Source organism: Adiantum capillus-veneris, chromosome 16 (genome assembly GCF_014529385.1).
Source record: "Adiantum capillus-veneris isolate H3 chromosome 16, ASM1452938v2, whole genome shotgun sequence".
In the NCBI taxonomy this organism is placed as follows: domain Eukaryota; kingdom Viridiplantae; phylum Streptophyta; class Polypodiopsida; order Polypodiales; family Pteridaceae; genus Adiantum; species Adiantum capillus-veneris.
Genome location: NC_140946.1, coordinates 27,944,152 through 27,971,504, shown reverse-complemented (window position 1 = coordinate 27,971,504; position 27,353 = coordinate 27,944,152). Strand labels below are relative to the sequence as shown.

Genomic DNA, 27,353 nt, shown 5'->3' with positions numbered 1-27,353 from the left:
TCTATCAAAGAGCAACGTGCATCTAATGGAGCTTAAAAGACCTTAAGGTTAGCTTCATTAAAGACCTCCAAAGGTTAGTGTTAAAAGTCCTTTGACCTTATGCTAGCTAGGGCTGAGCTTAAGGTGGGAACCCGATCTAAGGTTGAGGTGGTTGTCATGCTTGATGACTACTAAGGTGCTTGAGGTGCTTGTCGTGCTTGATGACTAGGTGCTTGAGGTGCTTGTCGTGCTTGATGACTAAGGTGCTTTGTAACATTTAATGGCCTAAAATCTTTTGTGTAGCGGAATTTAGCATGAACATAGTGGGCATTTCATTAGAGTTGATTCTTAATGAGATTTACAAGAGTGCTTGGGTGGAGAGAGCAACAAAAAGCATAACACCTAGTTAGATAGCATCGACAATACTTTCAAAAGAGAGAGCAATTAAGCTATTGACAACAGTTGAGGACCGGATTTGCATGGAGCCGGTCCCCCCTCCAAAAGGCTTTGTATTATGGTTTCTCCCATCAAGAGAGACATTGTACAATACAATTCTTTGTGTTCCTTCAAGACTAGCTAGTGCAATGAAGATGGAAGCTTCATACACCAAGCAAAACACTTAATCAAACACAACTTGAATTATCCCCGTTCTCAGACCCAAGACCTCACACACCTTCGAAGATGGTGAGAGCTAGCAGGGTATGAGAGTAGATTGAGAGGAAAAAGAAGTATCTTACGAGAAAGAAGTACATCTCCTCACATAATCACTCATATTAGCATAGCTTAGCTTAGTAATTAGCTTGGTAGAGAAGATGAGCATGCATTGAAGCTTGGCCTTGGTTGGATTTGCATCCACATGCCAAGAGAGTGTTGATGTAGGCTTCTATCTCACAAGCTTGGAGTAGGTGATGAGCTCTCCATTAAAGCTTGGGAGGAGATAGAGTATTTTCCCTTCACACATGGTCAAGTGTCAGAGTGTGTGTGTCAATGCCCAGCAAAAATCAGCCCCCCCTCTCTCTTGGGCGAGCCCTAGCTGCTAAGTAAGTCTGGCTTTTGCCTCATTGGACCTCCCCAGGTCAAGCCAATAGGGATTAAGCAGCATAAGTGATAGCCTTCTGACATGTGTCCCCCTTTCCCCTTTTGTGAGAGCTTTAGGTAATTAAATAATTAAACTAAACTCTCATTGGACCCCTTTGCCTCCTGGCCAATAGGAATCAGGCAAGCCATGGGGCTCCTGAATGCTCATTGGACCCCTTGGGAGACTGCCCAATAGTCTTCTAGGACACTTAATTCTTATTGGTTTCTTTTATTAAATGTTTTTAAATTAATTAAACTAGATTTACTCTAGCTTAATTCTCATTGGTCCACTTCAAGGGTCTTCCAATAGGAATTGGGCACACCTTGTGGGCATCTGGCCTAGGGAGCTGACATGTGTCCCTCATTCCCTTTGTGTAAAGGGAGCCTGTGTGTGTGTGTGTGGCTTTCTCTCTCATCCCCTAGCTTTGGGGCTCGCCCCCTCCCATGTAGGGATATGCAAAGACTTTTTAGGGCACACACTAAGCATCCAATTTTCCCTAGGGTTGACCTTTGGACACAACCTTTGAATTTTGGAACCTTAGCATTTTGGAAGTCTTAATGGGCTGAACCTTAGGGTCTTTTTGGCCCATTGTTTCACATGGCTCTTTTGCAGATGGCCCCCCCTTTGGATCCCTATTTTCCCTCCTTTGGATCCCTACTGTGGCCGGTCTGCTAACTTAACCAATATTCTAGCTTTTTCTCCCTTGGCACTCCCCACATTAAATGATCAGTTTAATATGAGAAAATCATTTAGGAGAATTAGATATTGATTATTATGACATTACCTCTCTCTTGAAATCATAGTCGTCCTCGACTATGGTGTAGAGAAGATAAAGCATATGCATGAGTCCTTTTCTTAGCGGGTAGAGGATCCCTATGTTACCCTACGACATCATTCCATAATGGATGACTAGTCCATTTGGCGCTTGAGAGCCTGAGGCTGCCGCAAGCATGTCTGCACATTAGTCCTATCAGTCTTCCATAGTAGAGTGACAAGCTCTACTTGGTGTTTGGGAGACGTCGTCTCCACAAACTTGATCTAAGCATGCATACTACTTCATTTTTGTGCACAAATAAAGAAAAAGAGAGTCTTATAAGACAAAAATTTTTGTTCATTTTTAACATTTTGTACATTTGCTTACTCTTGGGAAGCATTGTAAGCATTGACAAGGTTTAGGTTATCCTTTAATTGTATGCCTTGCATCCATCTAGCATCTTCAAAAGGATAATTCTTAAACTTAATAAGATATCGTCTGATAGTCTTACCGCCTCTTAATACCTTGTCTTCATGTCGGAGAATGGACTCGGGCTGCAGCACCTCCTCGTGGTCCTCGATCTCCGGTGGGTCTTCAATAGTTGGTTCTTGAGGTGGCTCTCCTTTGTAAGGCTTTAAGAGGCTCACATGAAAAGCATTGTGTATGAGCCAATGATTGGGCAACTTAAGTTGATAGGCCATCTCATTGATTGGCCTAAGAATCTGGAAGGGACCATAGTACCTTTTTGCTAGTTTAGCATAGTACTTTTGGTGGCCCGTAGGATTCTTGCCCGTAGTGTGCCTTAATCGAGCCTTGGGAAACTTTAACAAGACCCAATCGTTTTCTTTAAAGGCTTGGGCTCTTCTGTGCTTGTCAGCAGCAGCCTTTTGCCTTTGCTGTGAGATAGAGATAGCATCCTTAATCTTTTGGAAAGATTCTTGTAGGTCTCGGCTATACTCATCTGCAGCGAAGATCTTCCCATGTACCTTAAGTAGCAAGGGACTTTTTGATCTTCCCTCAATTACCTCGAAAGGTGCTTTTCCTGTAGAAGTATGTACAGTGTTATTGTAAGCATACTCTACTAAGGGTAAGTACTTCTCCCATTGGGATCTTTGATCTACTTCCGTTACATAGGCTTTTAGTAGATCGAGAATAGTTAGGTTAGCTATTTCACTTTGGCCATCAGTTTGTGGATGATAGGCCGAAGAGAAGTTTAGCCTTGTTCCTAAATTCTCAAAGAGACCCTTCCAGAAATTACTGGTCATTCTAGGATCTCTATCCGACACTATGGACATTGGCAAGCCATGGTACTTGAAAATTTGTGAAATGAAGAGGGTTGCCATTTGATGGGCTTTGATAGTCTTTTTGACAGGTATAAAATGAGCTTGTTTACTGAACCTGTCTACTATCGTCCATATTCCCGTATTCCCATGGATAGACTTAGGCAATCCAAAGATAAAATCCATGGATATGCTCTCCCACGGTGAATTAGGGATTGGCAAGGGTTGAAGCAATCCAAGTTGCTTCCCTCTATCAAATTTTGTCTTTTGACATACCACACATTTGGAAACATACTCATGTATGTTCACTTTCATGGTAGGCCAATAGAAATATGTTTCAATTCCCTTTAGGGTAGACTGAATCCCTCTATGCCCCGCATATGGGGGAGCATGAGATTCATACATTACTTTCTCACGTAGTGAGTTAGTAACGCATAGTCTATTGCCATAGAGAAGATAACCATCTTGTAAAGTAAATGGTTCTTCTTTCTTCCCTAATGCAAGGGCTGAAATCACATCTCTAAAATCGGGATCAATAGCATACTCATCTATCATTAAAGATAGATCATTGTGAGTTGCTATGGAAACCGCATTCACTCTCGGTCGTCTTGAGAGTGCATCGGCTACTTGATTATGCTTGCCAGCAATGTGAGCAATATGAAAATGAAATTGCGAAAGGAAATTTGCCCACCTCATTTGTTTGTCGGAGAGCTTGGTCTGCGTCATGAAGTACTTAAGACTTTGGTGATCCGTTCGCAGAATGAAAGGAGTCCCCAATAAATAGTGCTTCCATGAGTCTAAGGCATGTAGAACTGCAAGGAGTTCTTTTTCGTATATGCCTAGAGCTTGCTCAACAGGGTCGAGCCTTCGACTCTCATAGCCTATGGCGTGCCCTTCTTGGAGCAAACAGCCCCAAGGCAATCACCACAAGCATCACATTGGACCTCAAATGGTTTTGAGAGATCCGGTAGTGTAAGCACAGGTTGAGAGATAAGCTTTTCTTTAAGCTTTTCGAAAGCATTGTTCTCCTTAGCAGACCACGTATACCTAACATTTTTCTTTGTTAGGTCATGTAATGGTCCCGCAATTTGTGAGAACTTTTCTATGAAGCGTCTATAGTATGCACACATACCTATAAAGCTTCTTAGTTCATGAAGATTCCTTGGTTTAGGCCATCCTTTTATTACCTCTAACTTGGATGGATCCATTTGGATTCCATCTTGAGAGATAATGTGACCTAAATATTGAATCTCTTGCAAGAAAAATTCACTTTTCTTTCGATTAACATAAAGTTTATTCTCTCTTAAAACTTGAAATATTACCTGGAGGTGTTGCTTGTGTTCCTCCAATGAATTAGAGTAGATGATAATATCATCAAAGAACACTCCAGTGAAGGTTCGATGAGGCCTGAACAGCTTCTCCATCAAGCGGTTAAATGTGGCTGGTGCATTAGTCAAGCCAAAAGGCATGACAATGTATTCGTAAAGACCAAATGTAGTACGAAATGCGGTCTTTACAATGTCTTGATCAACTATCCTTATTTGATGATAGCCACTTTTTAGGTCAATCCTACTGAAGTAGGTCGATCCTTGTAGCTTATCAAATAGGTCTTCTACCCGTGGAACGGGAAACCTATTCTTGATAGTGATCCTATTTAGTGCTCTATAGTCGACACACATACGATATGTGCCGTCTTTCTTTTGCACTAATAGCACAGGTGAGCAAAATGGAGATGAGCTAGGCCTAACCATGCCCTTCTCAATTAACTCATGCACTTGCCGCATAATCTCCTCTTGTTGAGCTTGAGAAACTCTATAAGGAGGTTTGTTAGGCGGTGAACTTCCTGGAAGAAGTTCAATTGCATGGTCGTCATTACCTCGTTTAGGAGGTAGCTCACAAGGGATGTCGTCAATAAAGACATCTTGAAACCCCTTGAGAAAATTGGATAACTCTAATTCTTTTGGTTGCTTTTATTTTCTTTTGCTAAAGCATTAGGTTCATTTTGAGAATCTTTAACAAAAATCATGTACACGGAAATAGAGCTCTTTATTGACTTGTTGAAAGCTGGTGTATGTACAATGGGGATGGTGTTACCCATCTCCCTAGCATCTATATACATGTCCTTTTCCCTGAACTTAAAGGAGATTCTCCTTTCAGGAAATTTAACATGGGCAGCCAGACGGTCAAACCATGGTGCCCCTAGGATTACATCCTCATGCTTGAGAGGAGAGATAAAGAAGTCCTCTTTGTCCACATAGCCTTGGACATGAAGCCTCAATTTCCCGATTAAGGGAGTGACTGAAGCTTCTTGCCCCTTGAAGGCACTGTCTGCGGGTAGGATATCTCCCATCTCGTAGGATTGTATGCCTAGCTTGGTGGCTAACTCCATAGATATAAAATTGTGAGTAGAACCAGGGTCAAAGAGAATAAAAGCATCATGTTCTCTTACCTTTCCCCAAGCATGGCATAGAGGAGATCCTTTGTGGTGAGTTTGGTGAATCTCCTCCTCTTGGATTTCAACCAAAGAAGCTCTAGGAGGATCTTGGCGGTTGTTCTTTTGGGACAAGCGCGGTACGCATGCCCTTGTTCGCCGCACTTGAAACACCGGTTATCTTTACGATAACGCTCAAGCTCTTCAGGAGAGAGTTTATTCTTTCCTTTGTAAACTCCCTTCTCTTTAGCTTTGTTGGAATTGCCCTTAGGAGACTTTTGGACATTGTCCTTCCCCTTAGGCTCATTGGAACCCTTGTTTTCCGGGGGCTTATTATTTCTTTTACCCCCCGTTTGGAAATTGATTCGCGAGGCCACCATAGTATGGTGTATTACCGCCGATATGGTACGTGGCCTTTGGGAGTTGACATACTCCGCCATTTCTTCGGTTAAGCCCGCACAAAATTGTTGCTTTTGCTCTCCAAAATCCAACTTTTTGAAGACAGTGGCTTTGAGTTGTAGGTCCCAAAACTTGTCTACATATTTGTGGATGGATTCATTGGGAGAGAGCTTTAAGCTTCGCCATTCGGTGAGTACTTTGTCTTTGGCATCGGTGGCCAAAAACTGCTTCATAATGGAAGCTCTTAAAGCCTTCCATGTTCGTGGAGCTTCACCGTTGGCTCGTAGGCTAGACCACCATTGTCTGGCGGACTTTTGAAAGTGCATAGCTACATGGCGTAGCTTAGAGGACTCCGTGAAGCCCTCATCTCCAAACGCCGCATCGAATTGCTGGATAAAGGCCAAAACTTTGTCTGTAGCACCGAAGGTGCCATCATAGGTAAGGAAAGAGATGCTCTTCCCTCCCTCTTTGAATTTCTTCAGCTTGGACGACCTCTTCCATGCGGCATAGGATTTTCTATGGCCTCTTCTTTTTGATGGTTCAAAAGTTGCACCATCACTTTCTTCAGAAGATGAAGAATTTGAAGAAGGTGGAGAAGAGGGTGACCTCTTTCTCGCCTTTTTCTTGTCTTGATCTTTGTCGTCTTCACCATAGCTTTCATAAGAGGAAGAAGATGAAGAAGATGGAGAAGAGGGTGTCCTCTTTCTCGCCTTTTTCTTCTCTTGCTTTTTATCATCCCTCTTTGAATTATGGCGTGGAGAAGAGTGTGATGGTCTTCTCCGCTTTGGTGGTGATGGAGAGCGTTTAGCCCGCCGTCTTCGTGGAGCCATCTCCGCCGAGGTGGCGGGAGACTCACTTCTTTCTCGTTCCTTCGGTGGAGGCTCTTGAGTTCTCCTTTGGGAAGGAGATGCATCATCAAGAAGTAAGTTCTTGAGCCCTTCATATGGATTCTCTTCTTCTTCCCGAATCGGAGAGAGACCTCTTTTGGTAGTCTCACAAGGAGGCTTCCTAGGTGTTCTCTCGTCATGGTGATGAGCTTGGAGAATCCCGTGAGCACGGAGCTGCCGTTGCACTTCACTTTGGAGAGATGGATTGCCCATGGCTTGTTGAAGCCTAGAAACAAGATAATTAACAAGCATTGAAGCATCATTAGTAGCTTGCTCATGAGCAAAATCAAAGTTATCAACATTAATTTCACTCTCTTTAATATTGTCAACCATTCTAACAACTTTTAGGTGTAAACTTTTTAGGTGTACTTTGGCACTTCAAGCCCTAGTTGCTACTCCTCTTTACCCCTTTAGAAAAAGCACTCAAGCTACTGTACCCGCGGCTCGAATACCATTAATTGCAAGGAATAGAAGAGAGGGTCTTTCGACACCAAAACAGCATCGGCTCCTGTCAAGCTTCTAATAGCTCAATAGTGGTTAAGCCGTAGGCAAGCCCCGTAGGACTCCACTATTAAGACCATAGCTCTCGACGGTGATGCCCCGTTAACTGCACAAAGGCAGGCGCACTGCAAGGCTGAAAAATCCCTATTCTACTTATTCACAGGCAATTAATAATACCAACCATTTGTAGCTAGCTTGAGGACCTCCCTTCTTGAGCAAGAAAAGAGAAACCTTGAGCTCTGATACCAATGTAACATTTAATGGCCTAAAATCTTTTGTGTAGCGGAATTTAGCATGAACATAGTGGGCATTTCATTAGAGTTGATTCTTAATGAGATTTACAAGAGTGCTTGGGTGGAGAGAGCAACAAAAAGCATAACACCTAGTTAGATAGCATCGACAATACTTTCAAAAGAGAGAGCAATTAAGCTATTGACAACAGTTGAGGACCGGATTTGCATGGAGCCGGTCCCCCCTCCAAAAGGCTTTGTATTATGGTTTCTCCCATCAAGAGAGACATTGTACAATACAATTCTTTGTGTTCCTTCAAGACTAGCTAGTGCAATGAAGATGGAAGCTTCATACACCAAGCAAAACACTTAATCAAACACAACTTGAATTATCCCCGTTCTCAGACCCAAGACCTCACACACCTTCGAAGATGGTGAGAGCTAGCAGGGTATGAGAGTAGATTGAGAGGAAAAAGAAGTATCTTACGAGAAAGAAGTACATCTCCTCACATAATCACTCATATTAGCATAGCTTAGCTTAGTAATTAGCTTGGTAGAGAAGATGAGCATGCATTGAAGCTTGGCCCTTGGTTGGATTTGCATCCACATGCCAAGAGAGTGTTGATGTAGGCTTCTATCTCACAAGCTTGGAGTAGGTGATGAGCTCTCCATTAAAGCTTGGGAGGAGATAGAGTATTTTCCCTTCACACATGGTCAAGTGTCAGAGTGTGTGTGTCAATGCCCAGCAAAAATCAGCCCCCCCTCTCTCTTGGGCGAGCCCTAGCTGCTAAGTAAGTCTGGCTTTTGCCTCATTGGACCTCCCCAGGTCAAGCCAATAGGGATTAAGCAGCATAAGTGATAGCCTTCTGACATGTGTCCCCCTTTCCCCTTTTGTGAGAGCTTTAGGTAATTAAATAATTAAACTAAACTCTCATTGGACCCCTTTGCCTCCTGGCCAATAGGAATCAGGCAAGCCATGGGGCTCCTGAATGCTCATTGGACCCCTTGGGAGACTGCCCAATAGTCTTCTAGGACACTTAATTCTTATTGGTTTCTTTTATTAAATGTTTTTAAATTAATTAAACTAGATTTACTCTAGCTTAATTCTTATTGGTCCACTTCAAGGGTCTTCCAATAGGAATTGGGCACACCTTGTGGGCATCTGGCCTAGGGAGCTGACATGTGTCCCTCATTCCCTTTGTGTAAAGGGAGCCTGTGTGTGTGTGTGTGGCTTTCTCTCTCATCCCCTAGCTTTGGGGCTCGCCCCCTCCCATGTAGGGATATGCAAAGACTTTTTAGGGCACACACTAAGCATCCAATTTTCCCTAGGGTTGACCTTTGGACACAACCTTTGAATTTTGGAACCTTAGCATTTTGGAAGTCTTAATGGGCTGAACCTTAGGGTCTTTTTGGCCCATTGTTTCACATAGCTCTTTTGCAGATGGCCCCCCCTTTGGATCCCTATTTTCCCTCCTTTGGATCCCTACTGTGGCCGGTCTGCTAACTTAACCAATATTCTAGCTTTTTCTCCCTTGGCACTCCCCCACATTAAATGATCAGTTTAATATGAGAAAATCATTTAGGAGAATTAGATATTGATTATTATGACATGCTTGAGTCAAAAAGAGACCCTAAAAAGGAGAGGAAAAGCGGGATCTTAGACTTAACCTTCCACTCACCCAAAGGGCACCCCCTTTTCAAGGGGCACATGGACACATGTTAGACTCTCCCTATGCTTAGCAACACGGTGTGCTGAATCCTCTTGGCTAGGCTAAAGAGGGGTCCAATGAGCTTCTAGTTCAATTCAACAAATATCTAGATATTTTCAAGCTCTCTCTCTCAAAGAGATAAGGAGGACACTTGTCCTAATGCTACCCATGTTGCTTTAAATGCATTGTGCATGTGATTGGCTAGCCTTAAAGGGGTCCAATGAGCTCCAAGCTTGAGCAAAAAGGAGGGGTCGACAAAAGAAAGCAAGGGGTGTGCTTCGGAGTAACACCCTCTCACACTACTCATTTTTCACACATTCTCACTTGGTGAAAGTAGAGGAACTCCATCTTCTTCTCCAAGCTTGTTGAGAAGTGAGAGCCTACACCAACACTCTTGGCTATGAAATGCAAAGCCAACCAAGAGCCATGCTTCAATGCTTAAGCTTACCATCTTCTCCATTTTCATTACTATGCTATTATGTATGCTAGCAAGAAGAGTGATGATAAGTGATGAGCTATTTCTTTCTCCTATGGAATTTTTCTTCTTCCTCTTCCCTACCCTCATTCCCCGCTAGCTCTCTCCACCTTTGAAGGTGTTTGAGCCCTTGGAACTGAAGCTTGGGATAGTTAATGCTTTTACAAAGTTTATGTTATGCTTGTGATGCATGAAGCTTTCCATCTTCATAGCATCACCTAGGTCACAAGGAACACAAAGATTTTATTATACCAAGTCTCTCTTCATGGGAGAATCTATAATACAAAAGCCTATTGGAGGGGGGACCGGCTCCGCATAAATCCGGTCCTCAACTGTTGTCATGTTCTCTAAAAACTCTCTCTTGCAAAAGTATTGTTCATGCCATGTTAACTAAGTACCATGTTTATGTTGCTACCATCAATTGAGTTCACCCTCTATGCTCACAAAGTAATCTCACAAAAGTGCTTTATCTAATTTCCTAATTCCGCTACTCTCAAAGTTCATAGCCCATTTCCATTATATTTTATGATAATTACATAAAAAGACAAGCAAAACTACTTTAAAAATTCACATTTAATTTGGATAGTAGGTTTAAGTTTAAAAAGGTTGTAAGATGGATATATAACAATTGGTAGGGTCCATTGACACCTGTAATACGTAGTCAAGACTAAGGTATCTGTTGTCATGTTTACATGGATGCAGGTGATGACTCTATCTTCTCTTAGGATTTTTTTAAATAAAATGTTGTTGTCTGTCATTGATGTACCTGACCCTTTTCACATTCTAGACAATCATTGCGGATTATCCCATGAATAAAATCACTATAATGATACCTCATTCTCATAATTATGTACACAAATGAATCAAAGACTAAGTCATTTTTGTGCTATTCCTTGTACCTTGTCTAAAGCCAGCTTTCTTTTGAACTATCTTTTTCTTCTGTGTATAAGTAAATGGTTTAAAAACAACAATACAAAAAAAAAAAAGAATTTTGTCCACAAACTATCGGTCCCTCGGTGGTGCATGCACTAGTTTTCTTCATCCAACAATAGGAAAGAAATTAACCAAGGCATCTAGAGATGTATGTTGACATTGCCTTTCATTCCAATTGGGAGAGAGAGAGAGAGAGAGAGAGAGAGAGAGAGAGAGAGAGAGGAGGAAGAAGAAGAGAAACCATGGATTAAGAGTAGAGTCCCGTTGGTGCATTAAAATATTAGTAGTATTAAGGGTTGAATAAATAATCCAGGTAGTCCTGCACAAAGAGTGACAAGAAAAGCTTGAGCTCTCACTTACCAAATATGTTAAAAGTTTATTGAAGAGGTGAAAGTGTACGTTCACGAGGAAGAGGGAGTGATTTTTGATTGGTTAGTATGTTTTATAGGCTCTTAATACAAACAAATTCAAATGGATTTGTAGCTCTACTATTTCTATGGGAGTTATCTCCCTCGTATCACTAAAGTGATTGACATGATGGGTGACTTATTAAAATATTAAGTGTATCTCACAAAAATTATTAGTATACAATGAGACTCGGCTCTAAAGAGAAGAAAAGTAAAAATCTTCTAAAATTTGAAGGGTACTCCGTTGTACACGGGTTGAAACTCCCTCAAACTCCCTCAGCATACATGCTCAACACTATTTGACATGGGATCTCAAATGAAGTCCAGGCGGTGCGATCAACAACGGAGACGAACGAAAATAGAGGCACGTGCGGATGTCAGATGCGAAAATGTAAACAAGGACATGGAGAGATAAACAGGGACTAACTTTATAATTATGTGGACCTACATGGGTTTCAACAAACTGCATGAGCTTGCATGGTTAGCTCACCAGGTTTCTATCCTTGAGGTGTTGCACTATCCCCGCTTCGAGATTTGTGCGCTTCCCACCGCCTTGGGCATCTAATACCGTGTCAAATAGTGTTAAGAAACATACACCCTCCCTTTATGCCAAAAGGCATTGCCAACAAAAAAAAATGAGCCGTCGCCAAAGAGTTGGTCTAACGGTAAGGCTTTGGCCTCTCACCTAGAGGGTGTGGGTTCAAATCCCCTTGTTTCATGGCTAATATTAGGAAGGGATAAGCTCTAGTGCGTCAATAAAAAAAAGAAAAAAAAAAAGAAGAAAAAAAAAGCTTACATGAGACTGAGCAGTGACTGGATTTCCACTCGAACAGCTGCGATGGGTGAACCTGCCATCAGCAAGCCCCTGTCCAAGCCTTCACCGCCACCAGCCATGGTAGCAGCTGAGCCTGTAAGCGTGAAGCCTCTCACTATGCGAGGCCGGAAACGTCACAAGTGCATGGTCTGTGGCAACATCGCTAGATCCAGGTCAGAGAGAGAGAGAGAGAGAGAGAGAGAGAGAGAGAGAGAGAGAGATGGCTTATATTCATCTTTTAAGATTTGTCAAAATAGCCAAAAGCACAGTATCATGTGGAATGAAAGAGAGATAAAGCGAAAACTTGGCTGTCTGAAGAAGATAGACGACAACAAAAGATATCCTTCTTACTAAACGATAAGCAAAGTGGTATTGCTTGAAAATCACAAGACTGCCTCTTTGTGCCTTGATATTAGTGGAGAAGGGAAGGAAAGTCTCACGTTAGGTGGTAATGACCTAGATTTTGTGGAAGTGGCCAATGGCCATAGTCTTCTTAGTCTTAAGTATGTGCCTAGCAGACCTGCCCCTTGCTGTCTCCCTCTTGATCTATTTGGGATGGGCTAGGCGCGGATATATATTTTAACTCCCCAGGGAGAAATCAATGAGATCTCTTTGTCCAGCTGTAAGACTTTTTATGTGGGGCGTCCTACAAATTCGTGCACTATCTGCATCTTGTGTTTCTCCACATCAACTTTATGGAAGGATCTATGATTAGAAAGTCCATATTGCTCAAAAAATGTTGTTATAAGGGCAGGAAAATTCTTGCATAGCAAATTTGCATTTGCATGTGCAGAGGTTTGCTATTTACATATTTTTATCAAAATCCTCAATTAGTGTTGTATGCATGATATAATGGCGTAGGTGGTGGTGGTCCAATCATAAACTCTAGCTGCAACTTAGTTCTTTAGCGCCTCCATACGTGAGGGCATACTTTATACCACTCATCATACAAGTCGGGTCATTAAAAGGTAGAGATGTTATAGAGAGCCTAGTTTTTTTCGTACCCGTGTGGTTGCCCAGCCGTACAGACGGAAACGTACGGAAAGTGATTCCGTACCCGGCCAAAAAATTGGGGCAAAAATTTATCGCCTACAGTTTTTTGGCCACGCGAGTTGGGCTGCCGACTTTGTTATGCAGGCATTGCAGCACATCAGTGAACTGCGAGCTGCGAATCAGTGCCAGCCCATCCTCTCGCCCTCTCTTGCTCACCTTCAACTTTTCCCGTGCCCACAAGCTAGTCTCTAAATTCTAATTTTTGAATGTTTTGTGTTTGTGTATAAAGTTTAAAACATGGTGGTGTAGTATGTGGGCTTTTAAGCATCCTATGTAGTGGAATTTCCCGGTAGTTTCATCCGTACTTCCGTACCCGTGTGTGTCCGACGTGCAGTTGACGTATGGAAAAACTATGGTAGAGAGAAGAGATGAGAGGGACAAGGAATCAAAATCAATCTTTGTCATGAAGTAAAGGTGGATGAAGGAATGTAGAGAGGAACACATGAGAGAGGAGAAAACACAATGGGAGTAGGAGTGATTGACCCAAGACCAATAACACAGTATCTCAAGAGAGTGCTTATACAATTGGATAATGAGGAGGGGCAGAGGGTCACTTCTATGCTGATAAAGTGACCTAGAGTCTTGCAAAATTGGGGCACCCCAATTAAGGGCTGATTACTTATAAAATTTCCACATCATCCAACACTATTAACACATGGTGAAAATGTTGATAAATGTGTCACATCAGCTAAAAATAGGTCACATCAGCATGAAAGCTAATAATGGGCGAAATGGACTAAAATTGCATGTATAGGCAGTATGGCCTATTGAATAATGAGATGCAACCTAGAATGCCACCATCAAGGAATTTTATATCTTTAGTAGTGACAAGCTCCCTTGTTCCTTTGAGTTCCTTGGGAAGGAGAGAGAGAACTTATGAATGATCACATGGGGCTCCATAATGCTAAGTGGTAACACGATGTGACACCTATCAAGTGTTGGAAGGTAAAAGGGAGGGGGTGGTGTGTGTCACAAGCTTGGGCACCCCAAGTGTCACGTGACACATCCAACCCTGTGTGTCTGTGGACAAGCTACAGCATGACCAGGGTTCAGTTCAGTCAAGTCAGTCTAGAATAGGAAGTGAACTGACACTTTTGTGAGTCTGTTCGCAGACCGTGCATGTCCAGACACTCAGAATAGATGCATATCCTCTGGTTGCACACAACATGATCATAAGCATTCCCATCAAAATCCATCAGAATTCTTCAGGGGAATTTTCTAGTGCATTTAGCCTATTTTCCGTATTTTTGACATTTTTCACTTATTATTTTTAAGCGACTTTTGCTGGAAAGTAGGTAGGGCAAATTGAGTAAGTTTGTATATAAAGAAACCTAGGCTAGCGCACTAATTGGCAGAAGAGGCAGCAGGAGCACCTTGCTCAACAGGCAACTTCTCAGCAAGATCCCTCCCTTGGTGGTGTTTTCCCTCCAAGCAAGACACCCCTTTCACCTAGCGTTTTTCATCAACAAGTCATCCTTGCCATTAGATCCCAGTACTTGGCGTTTTTAGCCATAGCTTCATCGCCAAGTCCTCTCAGCCCTAGCGTTTTTCATCGAAGCAATCATCGCCATTGATCTCAGCCATTGGGGTTTTCAGTAGGCCATTGTCGCCCCCATTTCCATAGCATTTTCAGCCTCATCACAACAACAAAATTTCATCAAGTAAAGACCAGCAAACCAGCGTTTTTTCTTGCCTTTTCAGCAGTAACAGATTTCAGCCCCTGGTGTTTTTGGACAGCAGGACAAGAGCACCTATTTTCAGCCCTTAGATCGGTCTCGTCATCCCCGTCGTCGACATCGATCTAGCCTAGCCTTGCATCAGTCACATGCATTCACTTTGTACCAGTTTGTCAATCGTAGACCACTCTTGCCAACGAGAGTGGGGCCTTCGGAGGAGGGTTTTACGTCTCTGGTGTCGTATCTCTTCTCTCTCTCTATCTCTGAGTCTCATACACTTTCACGCACAGTGTCCATTCACTTTGTTTGTGTCCATTGCACTCTCTCATTAAGAACGGAAGACTCTCCCTGCCATAAGAACAAAAGGAACCTTGAGCACAGTTCGTAGCACTTATCTTGAGCAAAGTTCAAACATTCATTCCGTTGCACCTTACATTGGTATCAGAGCTTTGGCAGTGTTCCGTATCACTCAAGCAAAGAACCACAGGAATCACAAGAATTTTTTTTGCTTGTTGCGGTCGCACGAACCCAAGTTCGCTTGGGCGTGTCGATTCCTAATCGTGTTTTCGAAGAGTGACAGGAATCCTAGGAAAGAAGGGCTTGTCCAGCCTCCCCTTGTGCTTCTTTTCACTCATTGAGAGCGGACCGTGCACTTAGCGGCCGGCCAATCGACGTGAGGTAGGAAAAAGCAACTTTGGTGTGAGTGCAAGGCCGCCAAGGGGTGTGCCTGCGGAAAAGAGTAGAACTTGGGTGAAGAGAAGATCCTTCTCAAACACAGATTGCAAGAAAAAGAAGATCCTCAAGACCTCAAGATCCTCAAGAGCCCAAGAACCCAAGACCCGCAAGTACCCAAGTTCCTTGTGACCTTAAGAACCAAAGATCATAGTGCATGGTCATCACGCGAAGCAGAATGGATACTTCGCATACAAATGATGAGCATGAGAGAAACGACGAAGAATTTTTCCCACTAGGAGGTTTTTCCGACCCTCCCCCTTCTCCATCTACGCCACGAATTGTACCAAATCCTATGGAGGCGATGGTCAAGTCGATGATGGCACAACAACAAGAAATGACTCGCGTTGCGATGGCACAACTAGAAAGAAAAGCAGAACGACAGGAAGCCTTGGAGCATGAACGCAACTAAGACAAGACACCTTGGAGCGTGAACGCCAACTAAGACAAGACACCTTTGAGCGTGAGCGTGATCAAGCGCGTGTGGCGGCCGAAGTACGACAGGTCAAGCGTGCGGTACAGAGTGAACAACGCATGCAAGAGTTGGTACGACATGTTCTCGCTTCGAAGTTCGAGCCAGCCAAAGATGTTGGTAGTTCCTCAAGTGGCGCAAGCCGGGATGCGGACTCCAACAACCTAGTCACAGAGAAGTTGACTTTCAATAAGTATGATGGTAAGATGGATGCTACGGTTATTCATTCTTGGTTGCATCAATTTAATGCTTATTTTGCGACAACTAAGAAGACATGGAATAGCAAGGTTTTGATGGCAGCTATGCACCTTGCCGGTGATGCCATCAATTGGTACCACGCATGGCAAGAGACACAGGTAGCTGCGCACCTAGAGGAAGCCGACGAATTCACGCCCCTTTCCTTCAATTGGGCTGATTTCCAAGACAAGCTCAAGGCGCGGTTTATGCCACCTCAGTACCTCGCACGATTAAAGGATGATTGGCGTGCTCTCAAGCAAAATGGTATGCCGGTTTATTTCGAAAGCCTAAGTGGCTAAATAAACACTAAGGGAGCGACTACACACTTTTGCAAGGTAGAGTGAGAGAGGAGAGAGAGAGGGAGATGGAGGTGGGAAGGGGGTAAAAATGCCACAAGGTTAACACCAAACGCGTTTTGCCCTCATAAGGGTTACAACCAGTTGAGCACTTGCTTGCAAACCAGCGCTGACCTGCTCACAGCAACTGCTAGTTTCACGACGCCGAGGACCCCCGGTTCTCTGCTCGTTGTAGTACAATAGTGCGAAGGCGCCAACCTCTTCTCACCGCCTTCTGGAAAACAATACAACAAGGTGCTGCGTACCTCCCCAGCTCTCTGCTCTCTGAAGGGCCGTGGTGCGCGGGTATCAACCTACCAATACTCACCACCATCCGGAGAGGCTTCGGGGTGGGTGCTTTAATCGCTGAGCACCGCCACCTTCTCGGCCTCGGGCGTTCTATTGAGCGCTGATGTCCTGCCCCACTCGAGAAACGGCGCACTCCTTTCTCCTCGCTCACGCGCGAGTGACAGGCGGCTCTACTGGTGCGGGCCTCTGTGCGGCAGCTTCGTGTCGGGCGGCACCGCTTGCTTCACAACCCTCTAAACGCAGAAGTGCCGTAGGGTATTAACCACCTGTCTCGGCTCTGGAATATCGGCAGGAAGGTCACTCCTTTCACCGCCACCCCCAGGGAACCTTAAACTCCTTGCCGGGGTCCTCCGCACACTGCTCTGGGAGTACTGCTGCTTCTTTCTCCATGTCAGCGCCACCTAATTTCTGCATTCACGATTGCAGTCGGCGACGGTGTATGCTTGCGGTTTTTTCGACGACCACGACCTTGTATAAGAAGGGTGCCACCTTGGAAGTACAAGGATTCACTGCGCCTCACTGCTGCGACATTCGGCTTCACTGCCGCGACATTCGGCTTCACCGCAAAGTCAAGGGTGCCTCCTTGGTAGTTAAAGGCTGCACGACGCCTCACTGTTGCAACTAATCGGCTTCTTACAAACACTGCAGCGTGGTGCGGGTTCTTACAGCACAGCGCTATATGGAGTCCATTCCCCCATCCTCGTCGGCAACTAACCCTTTCCATGCAGCGGCTATGGCCATGGAAATTGAGGGAGCTGTGGGCTCTCCCAACAGCCCGCTTGAGCTTTTGCCCTCGAATAGCTCCACTATGGCGATTCCCCCCATGGCCCCCTCGACCACCGGCAACCTTCTAAGCCCTCTTTACCCTATAACTACAAACACCACTACCCCCTTGGCCACTCTTGCTAAAGCTAATGCTTGGGCTTCCTCGTACCCTCCCAACCCTTCCCTCCCCCTCCCCGGATTCACCTCGGCTTCGGCCCTATTCAACCCACCCTCGGGGTTGCTTCACTCTCTGGGGCAAACCACCTCCCCCTTCCCAACCTCTTCAAAGAAAACCCTTTTCGGTCCGGAGGAGCTTCGGGGGCTCACGGCCAACTTGCCCTTGGAAGACCTCGACCAACTCTCCCTCCCCTCTATCCAAGCCTTTGGCACTGCTAGTGCGGCTTTTGTATCACGTAAGGGCGCCTTTCCCAAATCTAGCCAAGGCGGCATCCTTTCTAGGCCTTCCCTCACTTTTCCAACCACTTTTGGCTCTCTCTCGGCGAGCTTCTCTTCCTTGGCTTTTACCCCACCCCTTGCCACCAATCCGATGGTGGAGAACCTACCCATTCTCCCCGCCATCAACAAGCCTTGTGAATTTGATAAAATTGTATCCTTCTCCTTAGTAGAGTACCCTCAACCATAAGCTAAACCAAGCTACCTCTCATCTCACCCATTTGCAGAGCCTTCTCGCCAATCAAAAAGCTCCGCTTAGCCTTTGTATGAAGCCCCCCCGCCTCTCCTTGGATGACTCTCAAGCGCAAGCACTCCTAAGTGCCAAGCTCGAATCCCTCAATATCCAATTTCAATTGGATTGCACCCAAGCCTACATCCTTGCCCAAAGTGTGCTTGTCAACAACCTTCAAAAAAGCTTTGACTCATACCGCGACCTTGTAGAAGAAAGGCTCTTGGACCTAACTAAGAAGCTTGCTTCCGTCTCCTTTCCTAGAGTCCAACCTTCGGCATGGGCCAATCAACTCCTCTCATGGAAGCTTTCATCGCTTCATGAGTTTGATGCTCTACTTCAAAATGCCATCCTCCAAACCCACTTGGCCTCCTCCCTAAACTCGGCGGCCCATAATGCTAGGAAGAGAGCACAAGCCACCATTTTGGAAGAAGCGGAGTCTCTACCAAAGGAAGAAACGGTAGGAGAATTAGTGCACCATGAGGTCACCACACAAATGAAAAACCTTCTCTCACCTCCTTCGAAAAGGCCACCGCACTTTAAAGCCTCACATCGTGTTAACCACCTTAAAAAACCTCTCCCTTTGGCTAGAACCTCTCATGAGGGGGCCCCTACATCAACCCTACAAAAAACCCAAATCCTTCGCCTCGGGGATCCTCTCCTCCACCCCTTGTAAACTTCCCCCTACCCCTTCCCCCAAGAACCACCTTTCTCCTTCCCCCTCCCCCAAACCCACCATTATGCCTCCCCTCTTGATAACACCCAATTATCCTCTTAACTCTTGTAATTCCTCTACCCCTTTTCCCCACCCACACCATCCCCATCCCAAGCATAGCCTCCCCAAGAATCATAGAGGTTCAAAAAACTTGCAATGGAGGAGGACGAAATAGGGGTAGAGCACCCTTCTTCTTGGGTCCACTTGCTCTTCTCCCATACCCCTCTCTTTCCTAACCTTTGGATCCCTCCTCCATGTAATTCCTCCTTTCTTCCTCTCTCTTACCATGGTGCTAGAAAAAGGTTTAAATGCTGGCTTCCCCTCACCAACCCTCCTCTCTACAAAATCTTGACCTTAAGTAAGCAAACTATCTTCTCTTTTGAAAATAAAGTAACCAACCTCTCCTTTCACAACATGGCGAATCGCCCCCTCTCCTCCGCAGAGCGCAAGATTTTGGGTCTGGGACTCAATTACATTCCCCCCTCCCCTCCTCCACCTCCCTCTTCTATACTCGAGGCATATAGCAATCTTGAGAGAAGCTTACAACTCCAAATCTTTTTCAAAAATTCACTCCCTCTCTCTTCTTCCACTTCTAAAAAGAATGCACTCCTTCCCCCTCCATCTTTTTCTATTCCCAATCCCTCTTGGAACCCGCCTTCTCACTCCACCACCATACGACTTTCTTTTGAGGATGCTCTCTCCCTTTTAAAACCTCTCCTTAGCCATTCTCCCCCTTTTTGTACTAAACCCCTCGTACTAAAAGCGGTTTGCTCTCTTAAAAATGATCGAAAGATTGTAATCAAACCCGCGGATAAGAACCTTGGCCCCGTCATCCTCTCCCAATCTTGGTACAATAAAGAAGCCTTGCGCCACCTCTTAGACCCTCTCACTTACTCCCTCCCCTATCTCTTCACCTCCTCTACCTTTTGTTCAATCCACTCTTCTTTCCATTGTTTCTCACTTTCATCTCCTCCCCCCCAAAGAGAGATCCTACATCCTCTCCTCCTCTCAATCTTCTCCCAAACCTTGTCCCTTCTTCCTTTTGCCTAAAATCCATAAACCTACCCTTGTAGGCCGCCCTTTTTGTTCCTACAAGGGGTATACCTTAGAGAATGCCTCTAAGTGGCTACATGTGCAACTCTTCCCCATACTCCTTGCCAAGAAACAACACCTTCTGGACTCTCATTCTCTCATCATAACCTGGCCGCTATCTCTTTCTCTCCTCACATTACTCTCTTTACTTTCGACGTAGAGTCACTCTACCCAAGCATCCCTATCCAAGATGGGCTCTATGCACTTAGAAACTCTATCCAGGGTCATTTTCCCGTTCCAAAAGTTAGCTTCATCCTGTCTTTGGCCTCTCTCATTCTCAACCACCATTACATCTCCTTTCAAGGGAAGTTTTGGCACGAAGTAAAAGGCACCGCAATGGGGTCTAACTTTGCGGTGGTGTATGCTTGTCTATTTTTATGTTCCTTAGAGGAAGGAGAGAGCCTTATCTCTTCCCCTTCTCTCCTCTACTTCAAAAGGTTCATAGATGATGCTTTTGGGGTTTGGGATGGCCCCCCCTCTAGCCTTAAAAATCTTCTCCTTGACTACGGACATCCTCTCCAGGAACACATTAAGATTACTCCCTCTATCTCCGCACATGAAGCTTTTATTTTGGACATTCACTTCTTTAAAGGGCCCTCTTTCCACTTTACTGGGATTCTGGACACGCACTGCCACCAAAAGCCTCTCAACTCCTACAACTATATCCTGTGGCAGTCTTGGCACCCTACACACCAGAAAATTGCTTTTATATTATCAGAGCTCAAAAGATATATCATTAGAGAAAGCTCGCTCGAGGGATTTATCTCTATTCGCAACCTCTTCTTTTCCCGGCTTAGAGCTAAGGGTTACCCTGCACCGTTTCTTAAGGCTTGCTTTCTCTATGTGACCTATGCTTCTAGGCCCGCTTTCCTTTTGAGAAGTAACTTCAAGAAGGCAGCACCTTTCATTGTCAAAATCCCCTTTACTCCCTTTACCCGCCAGCTTAGTTTAGCCAAAACCATTAACGAACCTCTCTCTAAGCACTTGGAAATCCACTCCGAACTCCCCCCCTCTACCAAACCAGTCATCTGCTGGCTCAATGCGCTCAACCTCGGCAACCTTCTCTCTAGTTAGAGCCCTACACCTTGCCCTTCATCTTCCCTTCACCTTCCCCTCCTCTCTTTCCCCCACCTTCTTCTCCCTTAAAGCTATCTTGGACCTCTTCCCCTTATTCCAAAGAAACAAACTCCTATTTCAACCCCCCCCCCTCTTTTCTCCATTTAATTTATGTCCTAATCTCCACCTCCTGGTACCATCTTGTAATTGGCACACTTAAACCATCCCTTTTTCTCCCTTAAATCCCCCCTTCTCTCTCTTTCCTACCCCTTGATAGGGATTTTTCCTCCTCTAATAAAGAGGCCTCTTCTCCCTTTAAAACCTTGTACCTACCTCATTGGAAACCCCTCCACCTTCTTAGATGGTTTCCTATTTAAACCCACCTACACCTCTTGTTTGGGTTACACCACTGAAGAGCTTTTATGCGAAACGCGTTTGGTGTTAACCTTGTGGCATTTTTACCCCCTTCCCACCTCCATCTCCCTCTCTCTCTCCTCTCTCACTCTACCTTGCAAAAGTGTGTAGTCGCTCGCTTAGTGTTTATTTAGCCACTTAGGCTTTCGAAATAAATTTTGCTTGTTGTGGTCGCACGAACCCAAGTTCGCTTGGGCGTGTCGATTCCTAATCGTGTTTTCGAAGAGTGACATGAATCCCAAGAAAGAAGGGCTTGTCGAGCCTCCCCTTGTGCTTCTTTTCACTCATTGAGAGCGGACCGTGCACTTAGCGGCCGGCCAATCGACGTGAGGTAGGAAAAAGCAACCTTGGTGTGAGCGCAAGGCCGCCATGGGGTGCGCCTGCGGAAAACAGTAGAACTTGGGTGAAGAGAAGATCCTTCTCAAACACAGATTGCAAGAAAAAGAAGACCCTCAAGAACCTCAAGACCTCAAGATCCTCAAGAACCCAAGAACCCAAGACCCGCAAGAACCCAAGTTCCTCGTGACCTTAAGAACCAAAGATCATAGTGCATGGTCATCATGCGAAGCGGAATGGATACTTCGCATACAAATGATGAGCATGAGAGAGACGACGAAGAATTTTTCCCACTAGGAGGTTTTTCCGACCCTCCCCCTTCTCCATCTACGCCACGAATTGTACCAAATCCTATGGAGGCGATGGTCAAGTCGATGATGGCACAACAACAAGAAATGACTCGCGTTGGGATGGCACAACTAGAAAGAAAAGCAGAACGACAGGAAGCCTTGGAGCATGAACGCCAACTAAGACAAGACACCTTGGAGCGTGAACGCCAACTAAGACAAGACACCTTTGAGTGTGAGCGTGATCAAGCGTGCGTGGCGGCGGAAGTACGACAGGTCAAGCGTGCGGTACAGAGTGAACAACGCATGCAAGAGTTGGTACGACATGTTCTCGCTTCGAAGCTCGAGCCAGCCAAAGATGTTGGTAGTTCCTCAAGTGGCGCAAGCCGGGATGCGGACTCCAACAACCTAGTCACAGAGAAGTTGACTTTCAATAAGTATGATGGTAAGATGGATGCTACGGTTATTCATTCTTGGTTGCATCAATTTAATGCTTATTTTGCGACAACTAAGAAGACATGGAATAGCAAGGTTTTGATGGCAGCTATGCACCTTGCCGGTGATGCCATCAATTGGTACCACGCATGGCAAGAGACACAGGTAGCCGCGCACCTAGAGGAAGCCGACGAATTCACGCCCCTTTCCTTCAAGTGGGCTGATTTCCAAGACAAGCTCAAGGCGCAGTTTATGCCACCTCAGTACCTCGCACGATTAAAGGATGATTGGCGCGCTCTAAAGCAAAATGGTATGCCGGTTATGTCTTTCTCTAATCGTGTTTTGCAACTAGGTACCCAATTACGCAAGTCGGATGATGAGCGCAAAGAGGCATTCCTTTACGGATTGGACGAGTATATCAAGTATGATGTCGAGGTACTTGATCCAATCGATCTCAACAAGGCGGTAGTGATTGCTCTCGCACAAGAGTGAAGCACAACAAGGGAAAGCCTAAGGAGAACAAGACTTCGACAAGTACCTCCCAGACTTCTCAGAACCCTGAGAACGGTAAGAATGGTAAGAACGGTAACTCTTCTAACCAATCTTCCAACAGTCTCTCAGAAAAGAACTCTTCCAATGAACCTAAGGGTAAAGCTAACACAATTGCTAAACTTAAGCTCACTCCAGATGAAAAGATAGCACAAGGAATTTTAGGAGGATACATCAGGTCGGAAGAGCAAAGCACTTATTCTAAGGAAGGTCGTTGTTTTCATTGTCACATTAAGGGTCACATAAAAAAAACATGTCCTAAGCTTGACTCTAATGAATCTAAAGAATCCACAAAACCCCCTTCCTCTATCAATGCAATTACTGATAACACGAGTGTGCCCCACGTTTCTCTTGACCCTCCCATTGATGAGTCTCTCATTAAATGTTATGGTCATATGATGGGGCAGCGTTTTGTCATATTGTTTGACCCAGGCAGTATGCATGATGTGATCAGTCTCTCTTGTTGAGAGAGCCCGTCTAGAGGAGGTTAGTCAAAAATCTCCTCTCGAGGTCTCTGGCTTCGCTCCCGGTATGGACTCTCTCATCACGAAAGAGTGCCTTGATGTGTTGTTTATAGTTCAATAAGCTGGTTTCCGTAGAATTTTTTTCGTCTCTCCTCTCTCAGGATGTGATATGATTTTGGGCATTCGATGGTTTCGTGAGCATAACCCTCTCATTGATTGGGCGGAAAATATGTTCATTTTCAATGCCAAAAGTGACTCTCCCATTGTCATTCGTGGAGAGGAGGTTGGTTCATTCTCTCTCTCTCTCATTGCTAATGTGCAGGCGAAGATTGAAAGGATTCAGGAGAAGGAGACTCTCTTAGTCTCTTCTTCTCCAAAGCATGACACACAGGATTTGCATGATGATTTGAATGACAATGACAAGCATGATGATTTGAATGATAATGATGAGCATGATGATTTGGATGACAATGACAAGCATGATGATTTGCATGATCAAGATGTGATTTCTCACAAGTAGGATGATTTGCATGAAGATGATGTGATTGTTCACAAGGATGATGAGTTAGTTGATGCTTTTTCTAGCGAAGCTAACCTCGTTGCAGATTCGATCAATCGATCTTGGCTCTGGAGCCTAGGTCCAAAGAGCCCTCACAGGAAGTATTATGTGTTCGCATGATTAGTACGCACGCATTGTACGAGTGTTTCATTCGTGATCGTTTCCTGTATTTTCGTCAGCGTCTTTATGTGATCCCTTTTCCTAGGCATGACATTTGTTCGTTGAGCACGTTTCTCTCATGAATGAGCACGAATGTATGCGGGTTGTTCATGAAAAGTTGAAAAGTTTGCATTCAAGGAAGTCACGTTCCATGTCTCTTCCTTGGCACGACACAGTTGTAGAAAGAGCACATGAAAGTATGAGCACCAAGCATGGGCTTTCCGTTGTGAATTGCCACAGTTGATTGATTTAGATCAGGAAGACAAGATTCGATCTCATTGATTGCGTGTGTGTGGTGAACGGTTTGGCACTCCATCTAATTGTTCATCTACATTGCATGCACAGTCTTTTAGGAAGACCAGATTTTCTCCACTCACTTTACATGGAATAGGTATGTTCATGTTTTTGTGTTGGAAGTGGTTTCAAGAGTTTTCAGCCTTAGAGATTCTTGAAGAAGCTGGACCTACGTCCATAGACAAAGTTGAAGCATTGAAGGAGCTACAGATGATTTTTGTGTCGCTTTCGGCGCGGCCCAAAGAAGCAAGCGTTGCAAACCTTTATGAAGTTCAAGTATCGCACGACCCACACCTCAGCGTGGACCGGCGAAGAGTCCTTTCAAGGATTCCGGATGTTGTTGGCGATCTCCCTTGACGCCATACAGTTCGGTACCAGTACCTCACTTTGAAAAGGAGGGGATTTCACGTGACACATCCAACTCTATGTGTCCGTGGACAAGCTACAACATGACTAGGGTTCAGTTCAGTCAAGCCAGTCTAGAATAGGAAGTGATCTGGCACTTTTGTGAGTCTGTTCGTAGACCGTGCATGTCCAAACACTTAGAATAGATGCATATCCTCTGGTTGCACATAGCATGATCATAAGCATTCCCATCAGAATCCATCATAATCCTTCAGGGGAATTTTCCAGTGCATTTAGCCTATTTTTGACATTTTTCACTTATTATTTTTAAGCGACTTTTGTTGGAAAGTAGGTAGGGCAAATTGAGTAAGTTTGTATATAAAGAAACCTAGGCTAGCACTAATTGGCAGAAGAGGCAGCATGAGCACCTTGCTCAACATGCAACTTCTCAGCAAGATCCCTCCCTTGGTGGTGTTTTCCCTCCAAGCAAGACACCCCCTTCACCTAGCGTTTTTCATCAGCAAGTCATCCTCGCCATCAGATCCCAGTACTTGGCGTTTTCGGCCATAGCTTCATCGCCAAGTCCTCTCAGCCCTAGCGTTTTTCATCCAAGCAATCATCGCCATTGATCTCAGCCATTGGGGTTTTCAGTAGGCCATTGTCGCCCCCATTTCCATAGCATTTTCAGCCTCATCACAACAGCAAAATTTCATCAAATAAAGACCAGCAAACCAGCGTTTTTCTTGCCTTTTCAGCAGTAACAGATTTCAGCCCCTGGTGTTTTTGGACAGCAGGACAAGAGCACCTATTTTCAGCCCTTAGATCGGTCTCGTTATCCCCGTCGTCGACATCGATCTAGCCTAGCCTTGCATCAGTCACATGCATTCACTTTGTACCAGTTTGTCAATCGTAGACCACTCTTGCCAACGAGAGTGGGGCCTTCGGAGGAGGGTTATACGTCTCTGGTGTCGTATTCTCTTCTCTCTCTCTATCTCTGAGTCTCATACACTTTCACGCACAGTGTCCATTCACTTTGTTTGTGTCCATTGCACTCTCTCATTAAGAACGGAAGGCTCTCCTTGCCATAAGAACAAAAGGAACCTTGAGCACAGTTCGGAGCACTCATCTTGAGCAAAGTTCAAACATTCATTCCGCTGTACCTTACACCAAGTAGAGAATCCGACCCGACACTCGAGTAAATCACTTAAAATACTTCACAACTTTAAAAACTTGAGTCGACACGGCCTGACGTAGTTCTGTGCCCAGAGAGATTGGCCCCAAAGACTAGTGCCTCTTTCGGTATTTCTTTTATACTAATGCTCGAGCAAAGTACAACACCTGAGGGGTCCTTTGCTCTCAAACTCTGCGTCTAGATGCCCTGAAGAGTGAGGCCCCTTGGGTCCTTTTCTTCTTATAAGGGATGCCAAAAGCAGAGCCCCAAAGGAAGTTGAACCCAAAAGCAATTGGTTCCTAAAAGCAATAATCCCAAAGGCAACTTGTTCCAAAAAGCAATTGGCTCCAAAAGCTGCCAGAAAAGGCATCAGCGCAACAAGCGGAACTCCATACAATCTGCCACGTCAGCACCCGCACCCTGTCAGCGTGTTTTACGGGCGTCTATACTACCAGCCTGTCAGCGCATTTCATGGGGAGCCGTATTGGCTACCACGTAAGTTGTCGTACAGTGAGTCGGTACAATTACTGCCACGTCATCCTTGTGTGTTCGGGCAGTACTGCCACGTCATCAATTTGTTACAGTGTGACAGGGATGGTTAACACCATAATCAATCAATATACTTGGACAGCCGTTGGAATTTGAGTATCTAACACTCATATAGAACGAGATCAATCACTGCGAGGAGTAATGATACAAAGGTTATATGAGTGAAGAGGGTCATTGGGCTTCCTTGACAATGATTTATGGTTTATATAGAGTTGGTTTGAAAATGTAGTTGGTGGTGCGGCCCATCAACATGGTAGTAAGTTGGAAATTGGAATTACACTATCTTTCGGGTGCACGGCTGACTAGTTTTGTAGCGTGCTGTAAACTCGATCCCTAGTGACCACTAACTACATGCCATACATCGTTTGTGATGATGATATAGTTTGAATTTGTAGGCGATTATAAACCCGTAGGCATGAGGATGGCCATTGAACTGTACACCATCCATTGCGATTTGATTACCTTTATTTGTCACCTAAGTAGTGACCTACATGAATGGTGTACAAAGAAGGTTGCCCCAGCCTTCCAAGTAATTATTAGGTTTACAGACCACATTAGATGCAAGAATATTTCAACTAAGGACTTAGATACAATACAATGGACAATTTGCAGGATTGGGGAATGAAAAAGCATGCACTTGCTCCAAAAGATGAGTTTGGATAGTAGAGACTCAATCCACAGAGACTTTACTTCAAACACTCAGTGTCATGTGCACATTGTACTTGAGCCACGTGGATAAGCTATTGCTATAGGTCAGCGTTAGTCTCGGTTAGCTTGGGGATCTTTTGGT

The 27,353-nt window shown here is 44.7% G+C and overlaps 1 protein-coding gene across 1 annotated transcript in view; it reads left to right on the top strand.

Annotated features, from left to right (window-relative positions):
* The first annotated feature begins 11,831 nt into the window (after window positions 1-11,831).
* The window catches only part of LOC147438767 (uncharacterized), a 28,118-nt gene continuing 12,596 nt past the window's right edge, over window positions 11,832-27,353 (top strand). The window contains exon 1 of the mRNA XM_086484750.1: window positions 11,832-12,050. Coding sequence (XP_086340876.1) covers window positions 11,860-12,050 — 191 coding nt within the window. The 5' untranslated portion in view covers window positions 11,832-11,859. The remainder of the gene's footprint in view (window positions 12,051-27,353) is intronic.